The following is a 20,713-nucleotide window of genomic DNA, read 5'->3' as shown; positions in this document are numbered from 1 at the left end:
ATTGGTCTCGGAAACAACCAATGAGCTCAAAGCAGCAGTGCTTCAGTGTCCACCAGTGGCCGGCTGATGTCAGTTTCCAGCTGGATTCTCGTGGCTGTTTTGTGGGGCAGAAAGAATTTTCTAATCCGTCATCATTGTACCAATTGTCTATAAAAATTAATGTGCGAGTGAAGCTCTTTCACAGGGGGGGCTATCAATATCCAAATCCCAGTACATGAGTACAAAAAACGAAATGAATGACTCTGAAGATTTCAAGGTAACAACTTGACATTTACATTTTGGATTTGAATTTAATTGAGCAATGTCCATTGGTAGGGTTTTCATATATATTACTTCACTTTTTTTAAAAATACCTGGAGGATTGTATTTTTAATTTAGAAGTCTTTTTTCATTCAATATGATTTCAGATTTGATTGCTTACACTTCTTGGTAATCATTTTCATGCATAACTTGACCTTCTCTTACCATTATTCTGACAGAGCCATTGTTTGTTTTCCAGGAAGGCCAAAATAGAAGCAACGACCAAATAGATGGCACCGGGATGAGTCTAGGCAGCAAGAAAGGAGTCAGGGTGACTGGGAAGTATGTGCCTCCGATGGATTGGAATAGCAGAGGAGGTGGCCCATCCATCATCCATGGTCCCGTCGGTACACCAGTAACTCCCAACACTCCCACAGTTATCTCCATTGGCCCTCTGCCTCACCAGCCCCCAGAGCAAGTTAATGATCCCTCTGTGGATGAAGCTGACGCTGGGGACGACTGGACCACAGAGGCATCATGTCAAACCAGGTTGTCCTATGATAAAATGGGTGTTCCAAGGCAGACCATGGAAGAGCTGAAGACCATCCTGAGGGTCAGTCCCCTGCTCAGTATCCGGGAAAGACATGAGGGGAAACCAGGGAGTCCCTACACGTATCTCCACGGAAGCAGCACTAGTGGTGGAGGGACGGATGGACGGCAGGATGATGGAAACTCTCACAGGGTGTTCAGCACCTTCAAACCACACTCTGATGCTTCCAGAAGGGGGCCCAGATCCAGAGATAGCACATCTATTCAGCTGCCTTCCACCATGGATTCATCCAGCTCGTTCAGGTTCAGTGCCAACACAAATAGGCAGCCTGAAGTCAGGACCCACACATATGTGAGTGGTGGCTCCTGGGGAGAGACTGGCGGTTCTCATACAGGTTGGTGAAGTTTGATTAGATTTAGTTACACTGTTCTTGATAGAAAGGAAGAAATATTTTATGTTGAAAAAGTATATATTTGGCAAATAATTAGACTTGGAATGATACCTTTCTGCTCACGGAAAACGATTAGAAATTACTGGCTCATAAAAGCTGAATACTGAATATTTCTCATTGTCTTGAATATAAAAAATGGACACATTTTTGTTTTTGGAAAATTCATATGATTTAAAACCTTCTTAAAGGTAATTTAATCAAAATAAACAAATTAGTGTTGTAATAAACTCTCATTATTCTACATTTAAAAGAATCTGGGACAACAATATATGAGGTCTAGCTTAAGGATTTTTTTGGTGGGATTTGGCTTTCTCTGCTCATAGTATTACATTCAGTGACTAACAGTGAGGTGTTTTAAGCTGTAATATCCACTTGACTGTGCTGCCTGTGGACAAACTGTTTGAAACTTATCTTAAACCAGATAATTGTTTCTTGTCTAGGGTGGTCCTGATGATGCTACTTGAACTTGATTATGAAATCTCTGACTTAAAAAACAACATGTTTTTTTTCTTTCAAAAGTGTGACACTTTATATTTAAAATGAAAGATTCTCAAATGTTTTTGCAAATATTTCAAACTGTTTCCCACAGATAACGGAAAAGACACTATTGAGATCTCTGGGAACCAGAGGTTCATTGCAGCCATGGAGCAAATTAAACAACAAATAGCACGTGACAATATCAACTTCGTCCGCTTTGAAGCCACTGACCTCCATGGGGTGTCAAGGTCCAAGACAGTACCTGTCCGCTTCTTCCATGTAATGCACATCTATCTATCTATCTATCTATCTATCTATTAGGGGTGCAACGATACACAAAATTCACGGTTCGGTTCGGTTCGATACTTTGGTGTCACGGTTCGATATTTTTTCGATACAAAAAAATGTTCATGCCTTTTTAATTTGTCATTTATTAAAATTATAAATATATATTTTAACTCAAAATTACAGTTTTTAAATTTAACCCTAACCCTTGTGCGCGTTTTTTATTTTGACAGCGAATGCGCACCTGCGGACCACTTATGTGCAGCCCTGGTTATTTAGCTCGTCATATTGCAGCCACAGAAATTCTTTTGTCCATGAAACCATAAAGCTGCACTTTCTTTTTGCCTTATAGTCTGATTTGTCATAACTTCTCCGTTTTGTGGTAAGCTTTTCTTTGGCTGTCACTTCTTCACCCCGACCTGTCTTATTTGGCTCAGCAGAACTAAAATATATATACTGCTACTTTTACACACGGACTCACATAAGCTCAGCGATTCTCTGTGCGATCAACCTCTCACATGTTTAAGCTTGCTGCGGGAGATTTCACTTGTCATGTTTGCATAGTAAGCTAACGATTAATAAGACGATGTCAGAGAAATTGGTGCACAAATTATCATCACTCACAGATCAGTGCTGTCATTGCAAAGTGAAAGCAAAAAAACAAGCGCAAATTCAAACGCGATTTCAATATGTCACATATTGACAGTGGCTCACCGATGCCAATGACATAATTACCCAGCTACATTTCTGAAAGAATGCAAAAGCATTGACATATATTTTTCCTACAATAGCCCGACGGGCAGGGCAGAGAGATTTTTGTAGCCCGACTGGAAAGATCGCTAGCTCCGGGACGTCGGGCTAGCGATTTTGCAAGCCCTGTATCTGATTGAGGAATCACTCATCTTTGGAAAAGAGAGTTTATTACAGAGAAATGTCTCTTTCCAAAATAAAAGCTATACTATCCGCTTCTTCTGGGCTATATTCTCAGCAGCATAAGGAGAATCACGTGCTAACAGCTGTCTAAATGACTCGGCTAAAGTTAGTAGCATGCTTGTTGTTTTTGTCTTTGCACTAGGATGATGTCGGCGTAAATGTGCAGTCATATTCGTTGTGTTCCCACTAGTGCTTTCAGGTTAATCTCGTTGAAATGACCTTAACGCCACAACAGGCAAATCTCCGTTAACGAGCTACCGCCGATCGCTCCGTGCATGGGGCTAGACGGCCAACACGTTAACGAGCTAACTGCGCTAACACACTAGTTCACACCAATGTAATTAAGCATTGCATGGCACATCCAACATACTGTTTTACTTTAGTCCATGACTCGCTTACCTTCAGGGTCATACGTCACATGAAAACCAAAATAATTCCAAACGCCAGATCTGAATGAGGGTGGGGGAGGCCCATCTTGCAAGGAGAGCTTAACTTCTGTCTCGCTAGCTTGCCCTGCGCTCTTCCTCCTGACTATGCTGTCTGTGTTGAGCGCTCAGTGGATCTGCGCTGGACAGTGCAGCCTAGGCGGAGTAGTCGAACGCAGATTCACTGAGCGCTCAACACAGACAGCATCGTCAGAAGGAAAGTTGATAAAATAAATTACAAATGTTGTATTGTTCGATACATATGCGTACCGAACCGAAAGCACTGTATCGAAAGGTTCAATATCGATACGAATATCGTTGCACCCCTACTATCTATCTATCTATCTATCTATCTATCTATCTATCTATCTATCTATCTATCTATCTATCTATCTATCTATCTATCTATCTATCCCTTCTAACGAAAGGTGAGAAGTGCTTTAATGCATATGTTTCACTCACAGGAGAAAGCAGTATATGGGGTACCAATGCCAAGAAGCTATTTGGAGCTAACCCTGAGCCCACAAAGCAATGAAGTGGACCATGCAAACACTGCCAATTTCAGTAGTGATGTCCTTCTGATCCCTGACCTTTCGACTTTTAGGGTCCTACCCTGGGCTGAACAAACAGCACGGGTCATATGCGACCCATGCACCGTGACCGGAAGCCCCCTTCGCACTTCGCCTCGCCTCATTGCCAAGCAGCTTCTCGGTCAGCTCCAAAGCCTGGGTTTCTCCCTGCACTCATCCTTCACCTATGAATGTTGTGTACTAGGAGCGCCGGACCGGATTGGACCAAAGACACTCCTGTTTCCTGCCACAACCCTGCTCAGCAACCATGACCTGCCTTTCTTCCAGCAGCTAGTGGACAGCATGTACTGCATGGGGGCTGACATAGACAGCATTGCTTCTGCAAGTGGCCCTGGGCAGATGGAGATCAACCTGAGGCCAGAGTTTGGTATTGCTGCCGCTGATAGCGCCTTCACCTTCCGCACCGGCATCAAAGAAATGGCTCGCAAACACAGCTACATTGCCAGCTTTTTTACTGACGATGGTCTATACAATGCTGGGGTGCTCTCTCATAGCCTGTGGGATGCTAATGGGCGACGGAGTCTTTTCCACAGTGGAGAGAAAGCAGGCGAGATGTCTGAGATTGGTAGAAAATGGTTGGCAGGCCTCCTGACCCACTCTGCTGCCCTGAGCTGTTTGATGTCACCTGGCCTGGGTTGCAGAAGTCACATTGCCAAAACCATCAAAGACCCCAAGCGGTTGCTGTATGCCACTTGTGGCAGCAATGATAACAGCAGCTCCTTCAACATCAAGTGTCACGGCGGGAGGGAGACGCACATTGACAACAAGCTGGGCTCAGCCATGGCCAACCCTTACATTGTTCTTGCAGCTACAGTGGCTGCAGGACTGGATGGTATCAGAAGAAACCTGAATGTTGAAAGCAGTCTTAACAAAGCCCCTATCCAACAGAAAGAGTTCACCATTCCAGTAAAGCTTGACGAAGCTCTGGAGGCGCTGGGGGAGGATCATGTCATCCGCAGTGCCCTTGGGGAGCCGTTTATTCAGTATTTCATTGCCATGAAGAAGTTTGAGATTGAGACCCAGGAAATGGATGATGAGAGGAACAAGTGCTTTGAGTATTTCATATAGAAACCCTGAATTTACTTTATACAAAACACACCTCCTCCTGCCAAACAACTAAAAGCATGTGAATCAGCTGCTTGAATATACACGATTTTATTTTATACAATGTTATACATTATTATTAGACACACTCTAGATATTTTAGAAGATATTACTTCAAAATAAAGGCATTAAACCCCCCAAATAAACAGCAGTATTGTGCTATTTTTTTGTTGAGTTATTTTGTTGTTGTATGCACACAGCAAAACACTGTTCTGGTTGTTAATGCCAAGAACAATGCAGTCTGCGCTTACTCTGAATGGTGTGAATATAATGGCATAGTAGCACTAAACCTTGGTGATCATTCCAAACCTAAACTCCAGACCTAGGGATAGGTTTAGGGTTTAGTAATAATGTCAATTGTTTTTAGTGCATATTAGTTAGAAGGATTTGATCTTGAACACAGGGTCAAGTATAGGGTCATTGCCAAAACATTGCCATGTTCACTGTAGAAAGCTAAAGTTCTCTCCATTGTGCATCCATTTATATTTATGCCTCACTTACTTTGGCACATTATTTTTGAAGCTCTTAGCACTGAAGTTGCAGTTCTTTAAACTGCTCATACATGTAGCAGTAGACCATCGGTTAAATGCAAAGGTTGCTCACCCCAGTGTGTGTGTCAGAAACATTGTGTAAATGAAAGTCAACAAAGTCAAAAGTTGTCTTAACATTGTGTAAAACCAAACTATTTTGTCTGGCTGACAGTAGGTGTAGAAATGCTTTAATGACAGCGAAGTGGTGGTGAAGACAACTGACTACTACTGTCTGTCAAAGTAACTAATTATAGATCATCTGACATATAACAGGTAGGTATTGGTTAATTGGTTAAGTCACGCCCAAGTAAATACTGGACTAGATCATTAATGATGAGGATGGGGGGGAGGAGACATAATCCCCACCTGTCTCAAAATAACACATGCGTGATTGGTTAATTTGAATTTTTTTTCTGTTTCCTGTCTTGTATTTATGCAATTTTCTACAATGTTTTACTATGACCCTGATGAAGGCCACAAGCCGAAGCGCGTTGGTCAATTATTAAAGTTGTTCATCTTCCCTTAAGTGTTGCTGGAGTTCCTGCATTGTGAATTCTATCATCCTCTCCATGCACCTTGGAAGTAGGTGAAGTTGTGTCAGACATTTTTGCTGAAAGTAACTAATTATCAAATGCTGATTTCAAGGGCAGAAAGTTTTACATTCTAATCTGTAAAGCAAAAGTGGGATTTAATTTGCATGAATTGAAAGGAAAAATGCACGTTTCCTTCAGTGGTCACACAGTCAAGCACAGTAACCAGAAAACTAACAAATTACTTCAATGTGCATGCACATTATCCATACCCGAAGTATCAAACCAAAACAGTCCTATTATCTGCAATATAATGCTACAGTGCTAGCAATAGCACAGAAGGGCTGAGTCATTGTCTATTTGGTCACAGATTTTCTCTGACCTCCCACCTGATGTCCTCTTACAAGGTAACATAAGAAAAGCTACCGTGCATGCTACATCCATCCTTTGCACTTTTATGCACCTTCATGCATTCTGTTGTCTTCCCTTTATTTACTGCCACACATCCTCTCTGCCCTGCATATTTCACAGGCTACAAAATGTTTGTATGAGCAGTTCCTCCGTGTTAATGTTGTGTTATAGATTTATTTTTGATCCACCAGTGCTCAGGCTTTAAAAATATGCTTTACAACATACATATTCAAAGTTTATTGTGCATAGAAAGATTAGAGAGATTTTGAATTTCTAAAGATTTTCTTTGACATGTGACAAATATTACACATGAAATTAAAGTATATTTTAGAGAATTAAACTATTTAACTGATAATGTGTTTTAATGACAAAGACATGTGCAGCAAGCAGAGTCCTTTGCCCATCTGTGCTAAAACATTTGCAAAACAAGAATTAGAAATGCTTTATTTTGTGCAGAAGAACCAAAAAGTAATGAAGAATTTCAGATTATTTTGACAAATTCAGCTATTATTTAGGAGTGCAGCCCAAGCAGTTGAGAAAATTGCAACAATTTAGTTTTCTGGTGTGTAATAAGCATGTTACCGTCTTGGGGTCCCTAGCTTGGCTGCAATTTGATATTCTTATTTTTTCTGTGGCCTCAGTGTGAATCAGCTGCTCAGCTAAATCTTTGACTTAATAAAAGCCACCACTCATCATTGTCTTGCAAAGTTATGACATCATCATTATCATCAAACATAGCTACCCATAGCTACAGTTATGGTCTTATTTCATGGCATGTAAGATATGCAGGCTGAATGTTGTGCACAGGACCAAAATGTAGACTCTCAGGTAGACAGCGGTGAATTTGAAGTGAACTGTTTATTGTTTTTTGCAATAATACAAAAGGTAAATCATAAATCCAGAAGGGAAACACTGAAAACTATAAACTGCTGAAACCTAAACAAATACACTAGAGCTACTATCACTGGGGTTGAAGCGAATAGGCACACTGACAAAGGACGCACAGAGACAGCAGAAGATGAGGCAAGGAAGCAAAAGTAAAAGCAAAGCATAAGGAACAAGCAGCTCACAAAATAAAGCAGGAAGCAAAAACCTAACACGTTATAAAGAACAACACCAAGATGGTGATCTGTAGAGGGAGCTTATAAAGTAGGCATGTAACTGTGTCTCTGCTTAACCTAAAAAGCTTTGTAGAACTGATGTGAAGAAGAGTAACACTGATGACTATGCAGCAGATATCTTCCACAGAGACTTAGAAAGCAGTTTAGTGTTCACAGACACTTTATGATAAAATATCTGATAGAAGTCCAGTGTGAATGCTTTCATATTTGGAACATAGTTGCTAAATTCATCAAAATACACTGAGAAAATGTACAGCATCGTCCATATTTAAAAAAAAATTATATATCAATATGCTTCATGAATGATACATTATATGATACATTAAATGATAAGGCATATGACATATTTTTGGTGTTTTTTTGTGACACATTGCACAAAAAAACCACCAAATCCACCAACGCTTTGCTCCACAATTTCAGTCTTCATACACCATATGGACAAAAGTAGCTAGTGAGCTATCTACACATTACACCTACAGGAGCTGGTTATCAATAGAAACCCACACCATAGAGCTCCTGGCATGCAGTTTTAGTACTGATGTTAATCAACTGTAGAGTAGAGAGTCAGCAGAACATTAGCGCTGTGGGTATGGCTGACAATGACTTCCACTTTGCCATAATAACACTTACAGTTCATCGCAGAATATCTAGGAGGGGATACAGTTCACAGACATGTTGTTTGTGAAGGCAGACTGTATGACAGTGTGTTTGATTTTATACACCTGTAACAATGGGACTGAAAACACATAGATTCAAGACTTTTGTCTATATAAGAAGTATCCATCCATTCACTTCCGCTTATCCTTTTTCAGGGTCGCGGGGGGCGCTGGAGCCTATCCCAGCTGTCATAGGGCGAGAGGCGGGGTACATCCTGGACAGGTCGCCAGTCTGTCGCAGGGCCAACACACAGAGACAGACAACCATTCGCACTCACAGTCACACCTAGTGGCAATTTGGATTATCCAGTTAACCTATCCCCACAAGTTGCATGTCTTTAGACGGTGGGAGGAAACTAGAGTACCCGGAGGGAACCCACGCAAACACGGGGAGAACATGCAAACTCCACACGGAAAGACCCCGGTCTGATGTTGGAATTGAACTCAGGACCCTCTTGCTGTGCTGCAACAGTGCTAACCACCGTGCTGCCTATATAAGAAGCAAAAAAACCAAATATGTTTATTAATTGAACACTTTTCAGTAATTTCCAGCAGCTCTGAACATTTTCAGAGAATGAACTGGTTCTTATATAGCACTTTTTTACACTACTGAAGATCTCAAAGTGCTTTTATACAACACGTCTCATTCACACAAGCACTTTTTTCTACTGTAATTCACACACATTCATCCTCCCGTGAATCCATCGTAGAGCAACTTAGGGGTGAGTATTTTGCCTAAGGATACTTTGACACACGGATCAAACCACCACCCTTTCAGCTAGTGGATGACCTGCTCTGCCTCCTGAGCTACATCCACCCTTTGTCTCAGTACTGTTTCTGAAACAAGAAGAAATATATTCAGTGGCAGATGAATGTATGCATTACTGTATTAGAGTAAACCAGTGTATGTTTGTTTAGAAAACCTCAGGTACAGGTTATAACAGTGGGCCTTACTGGTGTGGGTTTTTTTAAACGTAGATATTTCACAACAATACTGAACAACAACAGAGGTGTTGGTGTTGTCATAGCATAAAAGATGCTCTCATCAGTCTGATCCTTTAGGTAAACTAAAAGAATAAACATATTTTGCATAAGACATACCGTATCATTATAATTTAGCTTACTGAATCAAACATTGCTGAATGTCCTGAAGTGCTACTGTCAGATTCTCCCTGGTTGCCTTAACTCCTCCTCCCCAGTAAGATCCATCTCAGACTTTAACTGCAAATACCGATTTATCAAGCCTTGTTACTGGCATCAGTGGCGATTTAAAAAAAAATGTGGAGCATACTGCTGCGGTGTAAAGAAACCGTTTGTCTAGGCATGGAAAACAGCTGCATAAACAAAACATGTAATATGCTTAAACTTTGCCTTCATTTCTGACCATGTTGGCCTTCTTCTGTGCCTTCGCTACTTGTTCTTGTTTATTAGATTTCCAACTCGCTGCATGAATCGCTCCAGTTTGTTATCAGTGCTGCTCTGTGTCTGATTCACTGAACGGGCAGACTCGCGCCTTTGCAAAGAAGAGATTCTCTCTTTGTCTGACGAATATGAATTTGCCTTCTTCTTTGACTTATCCAGACGTAGATTTTCATTGCTAAGCAAAAACTCATACCGACTGTAGGCTTTGTCTTTTGGTCTCTGATATAAAGTCTCTCTTTCGTCACCCACAGTGCCCTTTGAGTCTTGCTCTGCTGCAAGGGCCATCTTCTTTTTGCTCAAACGCTGAGGAGAAAATCTTGACAGTGGAGATTTAGTCTTTTCTGTCTCTGATGGACTAGTAAGGGAGCTCTGCAAACTGGGCATGCTCAGTGACTGGCTTTTTGTTGTGTGCACTGCATCAGGTGCCAGGGAATGGGCAGCCTTCAGTGGCTGGCTTACTCCTGAGGTCCTTCTTTGGAGAGACTTATTTTCATTTTTGGAAGTTTTCTTTTCATCTGATGTAGGCACTTTCATTTTCATAGAATGTTTTCTCTGTAGCGCTGCATCTTCTGGCTGTGCTTCCCCTTTTTCTGTGTGACTGCCCTTATCTTCCACTCCCCGCTGAGGTCCTGTAGATGGATTGAAGACTCCCAGAGAAGTTTCAACTTCATTAGAAATGGATTTCTTTCCTTGCCTTGAATCACCTGAGCCTGTGCTTTTGGCCACCCTATAATGCTTTCCTGTGGCTTGATCCTGAATTTCTTTTTCTGGAGATTTTACAGAGTTCTTAGGAACAACCTCCTCATCTTTGCAAATCTCACGTCTGACTTTAAGTGCTGGGTCTAAGTGAGTGTGGGAACTGTCTTTTTCTTCAGGGACCTCGGTCAAAGATTCCATTGCTCTCGGATGCTGAATGCTAACACTGCTGGACTGTAAATGAGAAGGCTTGAGTGGTGCATCACTCATTTTCTGGTCTAAATCAGCAGCTGATCTTGTCTTGGATAGAGGCTCACGCCAATCATATGTCTGCATTGTTTTTCCATCTGAAACCACATCATGGTGAGAGGCAGAACGATGTCCATCAGTGAGCACTGGCTCTCTTTTGTTACCTCGCTTCTTGAGCTCCCTGTTTTCCTGGCTGCAGCTTTCTTGTGCCGCTAGCTCCGATTCTGTGACACTCTGCCTTACATCCAGGCCTCTTAATGAAGACATCAGTTTGGATGTTTCTGCATTCAGATACATGGACCTCAAAGACTCGTGGCTTTGCCTGAAATTGTTATAGTCCTGCAAACTGAACCTTTTTTGCCGTGTTTCTTCCATTCTGGACTTAATATCTCTCGACCTGCTGTGAATGAGCTGTGACTGATAATCATTTAAGCCTGTGTGACTGCTATATGGAGATGTCACAGGTGAGATCGCATCACATGACGCACCTGGATGCATCTCATTCTCATTAAGATAAGAATCAATCTTCCAGCGGTGGAGTGATGTTTCTGAGTTGAATGGTATTAGGTTCTGGTCCGCACCGTAACGTGTCTGGTGCCGGAGGTGATGGTGCGACATCCGGTTTGGTAGAAGCACCTCCCCACCTCCCCTCGGTTTAGATCCACTTCTCCCAGGGACTCCAATGTCTTTAGTTCCCATCCTTAGCCGAGTCATGGAGTTTACCTTTTGCAGCTCGCCTCCATAACTGTGTCCTTTCACTAGGTTCCCCATTTTAGTATAGTCATACTGATGGAGCCTATCCTGGACACTCAAGCCTCTGGTCATTGTGCCAGAATTGTTGAACCTGTTGTCCTGAACACTTCTCACCACGTGCATCACCCTGGAGCTCCTGTGAATCATATTAAGAGAAAGCTGGCTGGAGTTTGGGCTCTCCAGAGCCAAAGTATCTTTAAGGTACAGAACAGGTGGCCTCCCGTTAAGCAAGACTGAAGAAGTTGTGGAGCAAGCATAGAGTCTTCTGAACTCTTCATCATAAGTGGAAACCAGTTGGCCTGTGACAACCAGGACCATACTGAGGTTGATTTTCTCAAAAGTCCATGTGTAGCTGAAAAAGAAATTGAAGAACCAGTACAAATCATAATGATGCACAAATTTTTAAACAGTATTAATAATAAAGTCATGCATATCTTCATTATCTAAATTTTAATGTGCTTAATCCACAACTGAAACATAACAGTGGAAATAAGGGCCAACCAGGAAACACATCCAACACAACAAAAGCTATAGTAGCAGAGCATAGGACTAAAGTTTAAATCATATGATGTTTGAACTTGGCAAATTCAGCAGAAAGTTTATGTGTTTCTGGTGCCTGCAACTGCCCACAGGCCACTGCATTTATTAAGTGTTCTTCTTACCTCAGCTCTGTGTGTTCTCAAACAGATAAACTAGTTTTGCTGACTTGGAAGATTTGTTAAGTTTGTCTTAGAACTTGCTCTGGGGTTTGTCTTTTTTTAAAACTTTTTTTTCTCTCTTATTTTTACTGTTTCAGTAGTGAAAGTTTCAAATAATGTAACTAATCTCCGTGAGCCACGAGCTCAGGCTGCAGACTGCTCTAAACACATACTTGCTCGATATGATAAAAGTGAGACAGAATCTTCCTAATATGGCTATTTGACCCGCCAGAAGAAAGCCAGTCTAAGTGGTGAAGGAAGGCAGCTAATCATATTTTTTTCTTCCTAATTCACCAATTTTTATTTTTAAAAATACCAGAGTAGCACAGTGAGTTTACATGAAATTGCTTTAAGGTTTACTTAAAGTTAGCAAAGCTGCCAAGTAGAGCTAGGCCAGGCCTCTATTTCAATTTAATCACAGAATACTTTTGAACAGCACTGACTCACCTGTATGTTCCATACATAACTGTCCTGCAGTCCACAAGTATAAACTTCTGTTCCAAACCTCCATGAAACTTAAACCCCGAGCGACACTGATACTCTGGCCCCTGAACCGTCCGAACACAAAGATTCTGATGGAAAAATAAAAATGAGAATTAAGGCCAAAAATAAATCAATTTCATTTCACCTACAAGTAATATATGTAATGCTTATTTGAGAATGCATTAAGCAATCTCTATTTGTAAAATGCATTATCATGCAATGATAGAAGAACCTACTTCTGGCTTATTCACAACAGATCAAAACAGTGGGAAGCTCCATGTGTTTAATTTCAGAGTTTTTATACCAGATGCTCATCGTAATGCAATACCAAAGGGATTTATGTCTTCATCTTTGATAAAACCAGTGATCTTTTCCTTTTTTGGTGAATGTGTAAACATCATGATACAGTAAAAAGAAGAACAAATGGAACTCTGCTGACCTCCAGTGACATCCTCACTGGCTGCAAAACTAGCCAAGGAGGCTTAATCAGGTCAAACGATACAGTGACAAAACATTTCCTTGTTCCTGATTTCTTATTTATTTATTTAGTTTTGCAAAGACAAAAGGAAATACAAAACACAGCTTTTAAATCATGATTTCACTTATTAGTGCACAAAAGGCTACCCAAATCTGGAAAAGTAATTCCCCCCTAAATCTTATCTGCAAGAATGAAAGCTACTGTGGATACTGCCTGTGGCTACAAGTTGCAGAAAGTCACTTTCCCACCAAAGATTACTCCAAGTATTCTCAGGCCAGACATCATCTGGTGGTCCACCGTGCAGAAGTGCCTGTACACTGTGGAGATAATGGTACTATGGGAGGCAGCATATACAATTCAAAAGGCTCAATTATGCAGACATAGTTGCCAAAACAAAATGATGTAGCTGGTGCAACCAGGTTTCTCAAAAGCATGAGCATCCAAGTACATGCGTGGGTCTATCAGTGACCAGTGAACAAGGGTGGCTACCTGATGACCCTGACAACAATAAGAATAAGAATAAATTTACTGATCCTTCTGTTGCTGCCTCCCCAGTGTTCAGAGATGTTCAGCATGAGGTAGGTTTTGTGACACCAGTGGCTGAAGGTTTTTACGAGATCCCTGTGTTCGGATTCCTGTCTGCAGTTTTAAGCAAGTTTGTCTTGGTGTAGAATCAGCTGTTCCAAGGTTTTCATGATGTGCATTATAAGGGCCACTGGTCTAAAGTCATTTAGTTCAGCAAGACGTTTTATTTTTGGTACCGGAAAAATAAAGGATGTTTTCCACAGTCCTGGCAGTAGACTCAGATTAAAAATCCTGTGGAGAGGTTGACACAGTTGGGCAACACAATTCTTGAGCAGCCTTGGACACACACCATCTGGGCTATCATAGTCTTCCTAACTCCAATCTCACCCCTGTCTGTGACAGACGAGCATGAAGGCACAGGTGTGAGAGGGGAAGTAGCTGCTGTATTAGAAATGAAAGGAGAAGGGGGAGCTTGTGCAGGAGCAGACGGAGTTACAGTGAAGGAGAAGCAGTGGGAGTGAGTGTGACCATAAAGTTGAAGGACTAAAGAACTCTTTCCACATCACCCATAAGTGGCTGTCTTTTCTTTTTGTTTTTGTTTCTTTTTAGTATTCATTCCTTTTCACACCTCACAGATGTTGCTGTATTCTAGCTTCCTTTCTATCTTCTTTATCTACTACATTTCTGCTGTGTTCAGTCACTTCTTCAGCTCTGTTTGAGCCATTCTTTGTCACCACCTCTAAAAGCTACCTTTTTCTGGTTGATGATTGCTTTTATGTCATTTGTAATCCAGGGTTTGTTAACGGGGCACAGTCTCTGTAAGTCATGACTGATGTCTGTCAATATTTCTTCAACTGTTCTCATCTGTTTCCAGCAGAACATTCAAATCTGTGCATTCAAAGCAGATAAAGGTTGTACCCCTCCCTCCTGACCACAGGACACCAGTGCTGATTATCAGGGATTCTAACATCAAGTCTTACGAGCTTAACTGCAAGGAGATTTTCAGGTTAACACTGTTTTATAGTTGATAGTACAATCTTTGAACATGCATTGTTTTTCAAAGACATTACACAAGAAACAGGAATGTGATTTTGCCAGTTTAAAAATAATTCATGCATGTGCTGGACATACTTCCTTCTAAAAGAATTACATAGAAGTAATTCAGCTTTTGTGTTATTGATTGTGTTAGTTTTGTTTTGGGCTAACAAGTTTGGCAACTTACATTAGCTAGTTTGTTAACAGGAATATGATGCAAGCCTGTTTCCAAAAAAGGAGTGCTTTGATTATCATTTCAGTAAGAAGTACATAATTTGAACTCTTTACTTAAATGAAAAGTGCACAAAGGCACCACATTAAATGTTGCAAGTAAATCTAATATTCGTTCATTTTGATTTATCTGAATGTAACTTCTTTACCGTGTGAAAGAACTATGTGCCACATCTTTTAAAAACTAAATGATTCCCACGTCTCACTGCTCAACACATCAGGGCCTTCAACACTCAAAAATGAAACTCAAAAACTCAAACCGAGAGCATGAAACATGAGTTCAGGGTTGTTTCAGTCATCAGGTGCAAACAGCCTAAATCTTAACTTAATTGAAACACTCCCCCCCCCAGTTTCCATTACTACTACCTTTACACAAACACATGAAAGCACGCACACCCTTTGTCAAACTCTACATGATCAAACCTGTGTGAGTTTTCCTCAGGCTGTTTTTTTGATGTTGCTAATGGCTAGGCACGCTGCAAAGAGGTCGTGAAGCCGTCACTGCGTTCAGAGCTGATGACTCTTTGTTTAGACTGTGGAAACATCATCTAATGCTGTTTAACAGGAAAATCCAGCCACACTGACAGATCTGTCCTGCGGTTGCTGCAGTTGTGTGAAAATGGCAGGTAGAGACACAGCAGGGAAATGTTGGTAAATGACTGTATTTCCATCAGGGTGCGGAGAAAATGTCAAACGTAATATTTTAAATGCTCTTTTGCCAACAGAAGAAAGGTTGTGAAGCCTCATGGGAAGCTCTGGGGGAATGCAAATGTTAGACTATGTCAGATGATGTTTAACAGGTCAACAGGCATGTGTGGGCCCAATTATGGCTTTGAGTAGCAAATGTCTCCATACATGTCTACATATCTGTGTACCCACCACCCCTCACACACACACATACACACACTCACTGCCGAACTGACTATGACTTAGAGCGCCAAGGGTTAAATAAATGCCCAGCTCTAAGATGACTCTACCTGTCTTAGTTTGGTATGTGGCTGTTGTTCACTATCAGCCACTGTGCTACTAAAGCCACCACACAATGGAGTTGACAGTTTTCAAATATTTTGCAAGATAAACATTGTTTAAAATGCTAACGTGTATACTATGCACGGGAACAGGAAAATTACATTTGGCAAGAAGTGCAGAAGAGCATGTTTACCAGAAGCCCCTTTTTATATCAGGAAAAGTGGAAAACATAAGAATAGGCCTGTTGTGTCTCCACTGTGAAATCCAGATAATCACATAGGTCTAGTGGAAGATAATACATTTTTTTTTCCTGATGATTTTTATTTTTTGCAGTTCATGGCCTCAACAAGTACAATAATATCTCAGCATGGTGATAAAACATACTCATCTGATACTGTCGCCCTTTAAACCTTGTATTTCAAGGTGCCGTGTTTCTCACCTTGAGCTCTTGAATATTAATCTCCATGTCGTGTGCCATTTTGAGGAAGCTCTTGACATGGGAATCATCCAGAAGGATGTAGACCACCACTCCCCTCTGTGTCGCATTGATGAGTTCTTTGAAAATGTCGCCATCAGTGAAGACATCCATTACAATGGCAATAAGCTGGAAGCACATTAGACGTGGAAATGTTTTCAATTTTGAGAAAATACAAATTAAGTCAAAAAATGTATGAGTAGTCAACATCAGGACTTGTATAGTAGAGATGACTTTCCACACAAAATTAACTGTATCATTGTGCAAAACACCTTCTTAACTTGAAATAATCTTTTATGCAACACAAATAATGTCATTACTTCTGATGCATGCAAAGAGAAGTAACTGCCAACTGTATATATGCAGTTATGTGAAAAAAAAAACTTTTATTTTTAGAGTTTATGTACTGGGCCATAATAAAAAAAAATCATCTGGTCCTTAGCAGGTCTTAGAATTAGGCAAATGCAACCTCGTGTTGGTTAATCTGTGACATTTTGCACAGTTTCATTATTTATTTAACAAAAATTAAGCTACAATGCAGAAGCAGTATCTAAAGTATAAGAATGCGGACTAATTTGTTTTACATCCTTTTTGCTTCCATAGAAATGTGGAGGATAATTAACAGGTTCTGTTACTATAAGGTCATCAGCAAATGTGAGTACCTCTATAACAGCAGATGTTTTAACAGTTTGCTGTTTTGGCGCATTGAGGGGGTGAGAACACAATCCCGGGGAGGAAAGACATCAGCAATGATCTTACAAAAACAACTGTTGCTCCCCATCAATCTGGGTGGGTTATGAAGCATTTCTAAACAACTGGAATTTCATCACTATACAGTCAGAAACAGTATTCAAGTGGAAAAAAGTCGCCAGTGTTGTAGTGCACATCCTAGCAAATTTAATTTAAGTAAGACTGTTTAATGCTCAGAGAAACTTCAAACTTCATAATAGTACAGTTAGAAAAAGACTAAATAAACACAAAATGTTTGAGAGGATCCAGGAGGAAACCTCTTCTCTCCAATAAGCACATGGCAGCATAGTTTAAGTTTGCAAGGTTGCATCTGAACAAACCAAAAGACTTCGGGAACAATGTCCGCTGGACAGACAAGACCAAAGTGAAGATGTTTGGACATAATACACAGGACCACACATTTGGTGAAAACCAGACACCTCATACCAGCTGTCAAGCAGGAAAGGTGATGATTTTGTGGCAAAAGGGGAAACTACATAGTTTGTATCTCACTGACATGACCAAATGTTTAACAGTAAGAAGACAACAAGCCCAAAGAATTAGAATTAAAAGCAAGTGTACTTTCTTTGTCAGGTGACCGTGAATGAGTAAAGCTTCGTGAGCAGACTCACTTTTTAGATTGTGATTTACTGAGCACCTTTGCTTGTGATATTTTTTGTTGTTATGAATTCTGTAAATTAGACAAGTGGTTTGCTAAAGAGGAAAGACAGATTTTTTTTAAATCAAATATCAGACAAAGTTTTACCTGTTTCAACATAACTGTTGCCTACGTCATTTCATGATATATATTTATGTATAGGTACTTTTATTTTGAAATTAGTTAGATTTCACCTTTAATGTGTAGCATCTAAATTTGTTCTGCCAGTTATTATGTGGTAGAACAAAAAAGGTCACTTTCACAGTTACGGCAAGTAGAATGATTTATTTTTTGTGTCAGCATTTTATATATCAGTGCTTTCATATGAATTTAAACAAGTATTTAAACATGTACTTGATCACAGGAAAACTATTTTTTAAAGAGTGGTCTGTTCAATTGTTGGTTTGCAGTTGGTTTAATTAGTTTTTCTGTAATCAGTTTAAGGCCAACCAATCCAGCCCTAGCTATCTGATCCTACTGTGGTATTTTGCTACAATGTTGACTACAAGAATTAATGTTAATGTTTCACAGTGATACTTTTTCCATCTCATTTGACTGATCTTTTAACTAATTTGAAAGCAACAGTATCCTTACTGTTGTATCTCATCATTTTTTTTTTGTAGATCCTGTGATTCAGTAAAATCTTCAGATGTTTGCAGTCTTTATTGGAGCAGTTTTTCCTACACTGCATACATGTGCACAGAAAAAAGCTCTTCTCTTTACTCATTACTATATTTACTTATTTCTAAATTATAATAAGCACTTTTTAAATGACTTAAAGGTAATCCTTAAGTTTAATATTATAGGTTTAAATAAAAAGGAAAATTCCAGGAAGTGTGAGGTAAAAAAGCAAAAAACAGCGTGTCTGTTTGTGACCTCCACGGGATCCTACAAGATCATCTCATTAAAAGACAGCGATGTGAAGACTAGATTAAACATACAGCAACAAATTGCGAAAGCAGTGCAACAGCACTCATTTTCTACTCTTTCTACAGGAGATAACTGCACAGGAAGTACAAGATGAATTTGCTTCATGAAGCAGGTTCCTGGGGAAAAAATAGGAAATGGAAAACTGCAGTGACTTGCTGCTCTAATATAATATTACTAATATTTCTAGTCATGAAATGCATTTTAAGCATAAATACAAATTTCTACCAGGTTGACATCACTGTTACCGCTTCATGATAGCTACAGCTTTAAAGAACATTGCTGCAACAATGTTTCTGTGAATGTTGAATTGCTAAATACTTTTTCTCTGAAACCTGCCAAAGTTAGTGCAGCCTACATGAATTCAGACTGGCCACTCGCCTGCCTCACACGTCACAAAGCAAAAAGCTGCACAGTAATGAGTGACTTCCATCGTGTACATTTTCATGATAACAAAAGTTCAGTTGCCATAGTAGTTAACTGCTTCAAACATTTGAACTGGTGTAGTCAGCTGATTGTGTGGGTTAATGTATGTTTAGCCCTTCCCTGCAGTCTCCTGTGTATGCAGAGAACTATGCAGAGGTGTTTATATGCCTACGCAAAACTACACCTTTCACTAGGAATTTGTACTATTGATAAACTATTGTCCTTGTTGATTCCTCCACCTGATAGATGAGGCGTTATTTTCTGGCACTGGCCCAGGAGCATTTCTTTTGTTTATATCGCAGTGCTGAGGCCTCACCTTCTGCGCAGCCTGAATCTGCTTCCGAACCACCTCTTTAATTGTTGGTGTGTTCTGTCTGGGTGGGTGAAACAGCAGGCTAATGCTGGTCTCTACACCCTCCAGCGCAACCCCTGGCCAGCCCAAATCCAAGTCTGGCACCTCCTCTTCCGACTCAATTGGGAAATAGGTGGAGGGTCTGACCTCGTCTGTGCTGCGTCTTCCCTCTGAATCATCTTCCACAACCGGTAACTCTGCATTTTCCAAAATGAACACAGTCTCTTCCTCTGAAAGGAAGTGGTTGATCTGCTCAGCTCGAAGGAACTCTTCATAGGCTTCTTTGCCGCCACATAGTAGGGCATAAATGGCTAGACGATAGGATTCTTTATAGTGCGGCTGAATGTAATCTGAACAGTCCTCTTCAAGTGAAGACAGGCATGACAGATTGGACTCCATGGATGCGAGAACCCCTCTGAGTCTCTGTGTGCAGCAGACTTCTTCTTTACCTTAAATGTGACACACACTATGCTGTTACAGGGTTCACTGAGTTAAACTTGCATTTTAGAGCTGAATGTCAAAAAAGAGATAATTAGGAAAAAAAATATTATGTGTATGACTTTAACATTTTTATCTGCATTGCTGAGTTGTAATATGTAATCTTTAACTAATCATTAAACATGAACAGGACAAACATGAGACAACTGTCAACATACAATTTTTACATAACACTACAGAGCTTTGGAACAAACTTTTCCAGCCAATCACAGAAAAATGTAAGACCATTTTATTTTCAGTGCATTTAGTTGTTGTCTTAAAGAAACTTAGACATGCAGATAATTTTATTACCATGGTGTCATACGAGAAATGTTTCTCCTCTAAGCTCTTAGGAAACCAAAAAGGTACATGTGGTTCAGCACAAACACATAAACAATATGAGGCATGTGCTTACTTCTTCAGTAACTACTGTAAATTGTCAGGAATTCAACACACTTTCAGCAACATATACAAAGAGACTTACTTCATAACTGGCCAAAAAGAATCCTGGTCTTCCTGATTAATCAGAGGCGAGAAACTTTAAACCAGCTTAAAAAGTTAAAACCTTCTGTCGGTCCTGGTGTCGGTACTCTCTCCAGCATAAGCCGGTAAGTGCTAAAGGTGTGGATTCGCGAACTCTGTACAAACGAATAGCCTGTTGTACCTGCTCTGTTTGCTCGGCTGACAGCTACAGTAACAAACCCCACCCACCTCAGCTCACCTGGCTTTCAGAGGCAGGTTGGCTTGTCTCGCAAGTTGTCATGCAGTCCCTTGGAGTCTGGCTACAAGTGCACATTTTTACTTTTGGCTTCATTAACTGTAGCCGA

The 20,713-nt window shown here is 40.4% G+C and overlaps 2 protein-coding genes across 2 annotated transcripts; one reads left to right on the top strand and one right to left on the bottom strand.

The window, feature by feature from the left end:
• The first annotated feature begins 214 nt into the window (after positions 1-214).
• lgsn (lengsin, lens protein with glutamine synthetase domain) lies at positions 215-5,129 on the top strand. Its single transcript, XM_085408467.1, has 4 exons — positions 215-256; positions 500-1,184; positions 1,831-1,997; positions 3,826-5,129. The coding sequence occupies exons 1-4, from the start codon at positions 215-217 to the stop codon at positions 5,017-5,019; spliced, it is 2,088 nt and encodes a 695-aa protein (XP_085264593.1). The 3' UTR covers positions 5,020-5,129.
• A 2,258-nt stretch (positions 5,130-7,387) lies between these two features.
• Positions 7,388-20,634, bottom strand: LOC146667490 (uncharacterized). The gene is made up of 5 exons (XM_085409184.1): positions 20,371-20,634; positions 19,374-19,858; positions 16,282-16,446; positions 12,569-12,693; positions 7,388-11,775 (listed from the first exon to the last, which is right to left on the bottom strand). The coding sequence occupies exons 2-5, from the start codon at positions 19,806-19,808 to the stop codon at positions 9,714-9,716; spliced, it is 2,787 nt and encodes a 928-aa protein (XP_085265310.1). The 5' UTR covers positions 19,809-19,858; positions 20,371-20,634; the 3' UTR covers positions 7,388-9,713.
• Positions 20,635-20,713: the final 79 nt, after the last annotated feature.

This window comes from Rhamphochromis longiceps, linkage group LG6, assembly GCF_057381845.1.
Source record: "Rhamphochromis longiceps isolate RC_006_pf linkage group LG6, R_longiceps_female_GT1.1, whole genome shotgun sequence".
NCBI classification, from domain to species: Eukaryota; Metazoa; Chordata; class Actinopteri; order Cichliformes; family Cichlidae; genus Rhamphochromis; species Rhamphochromis longiceps.
The sequence above is the reverse complement of the archived record's forward strand: the minus strand, read 5'-3'. Positions and strand labels throughout refer to the sequence as shown.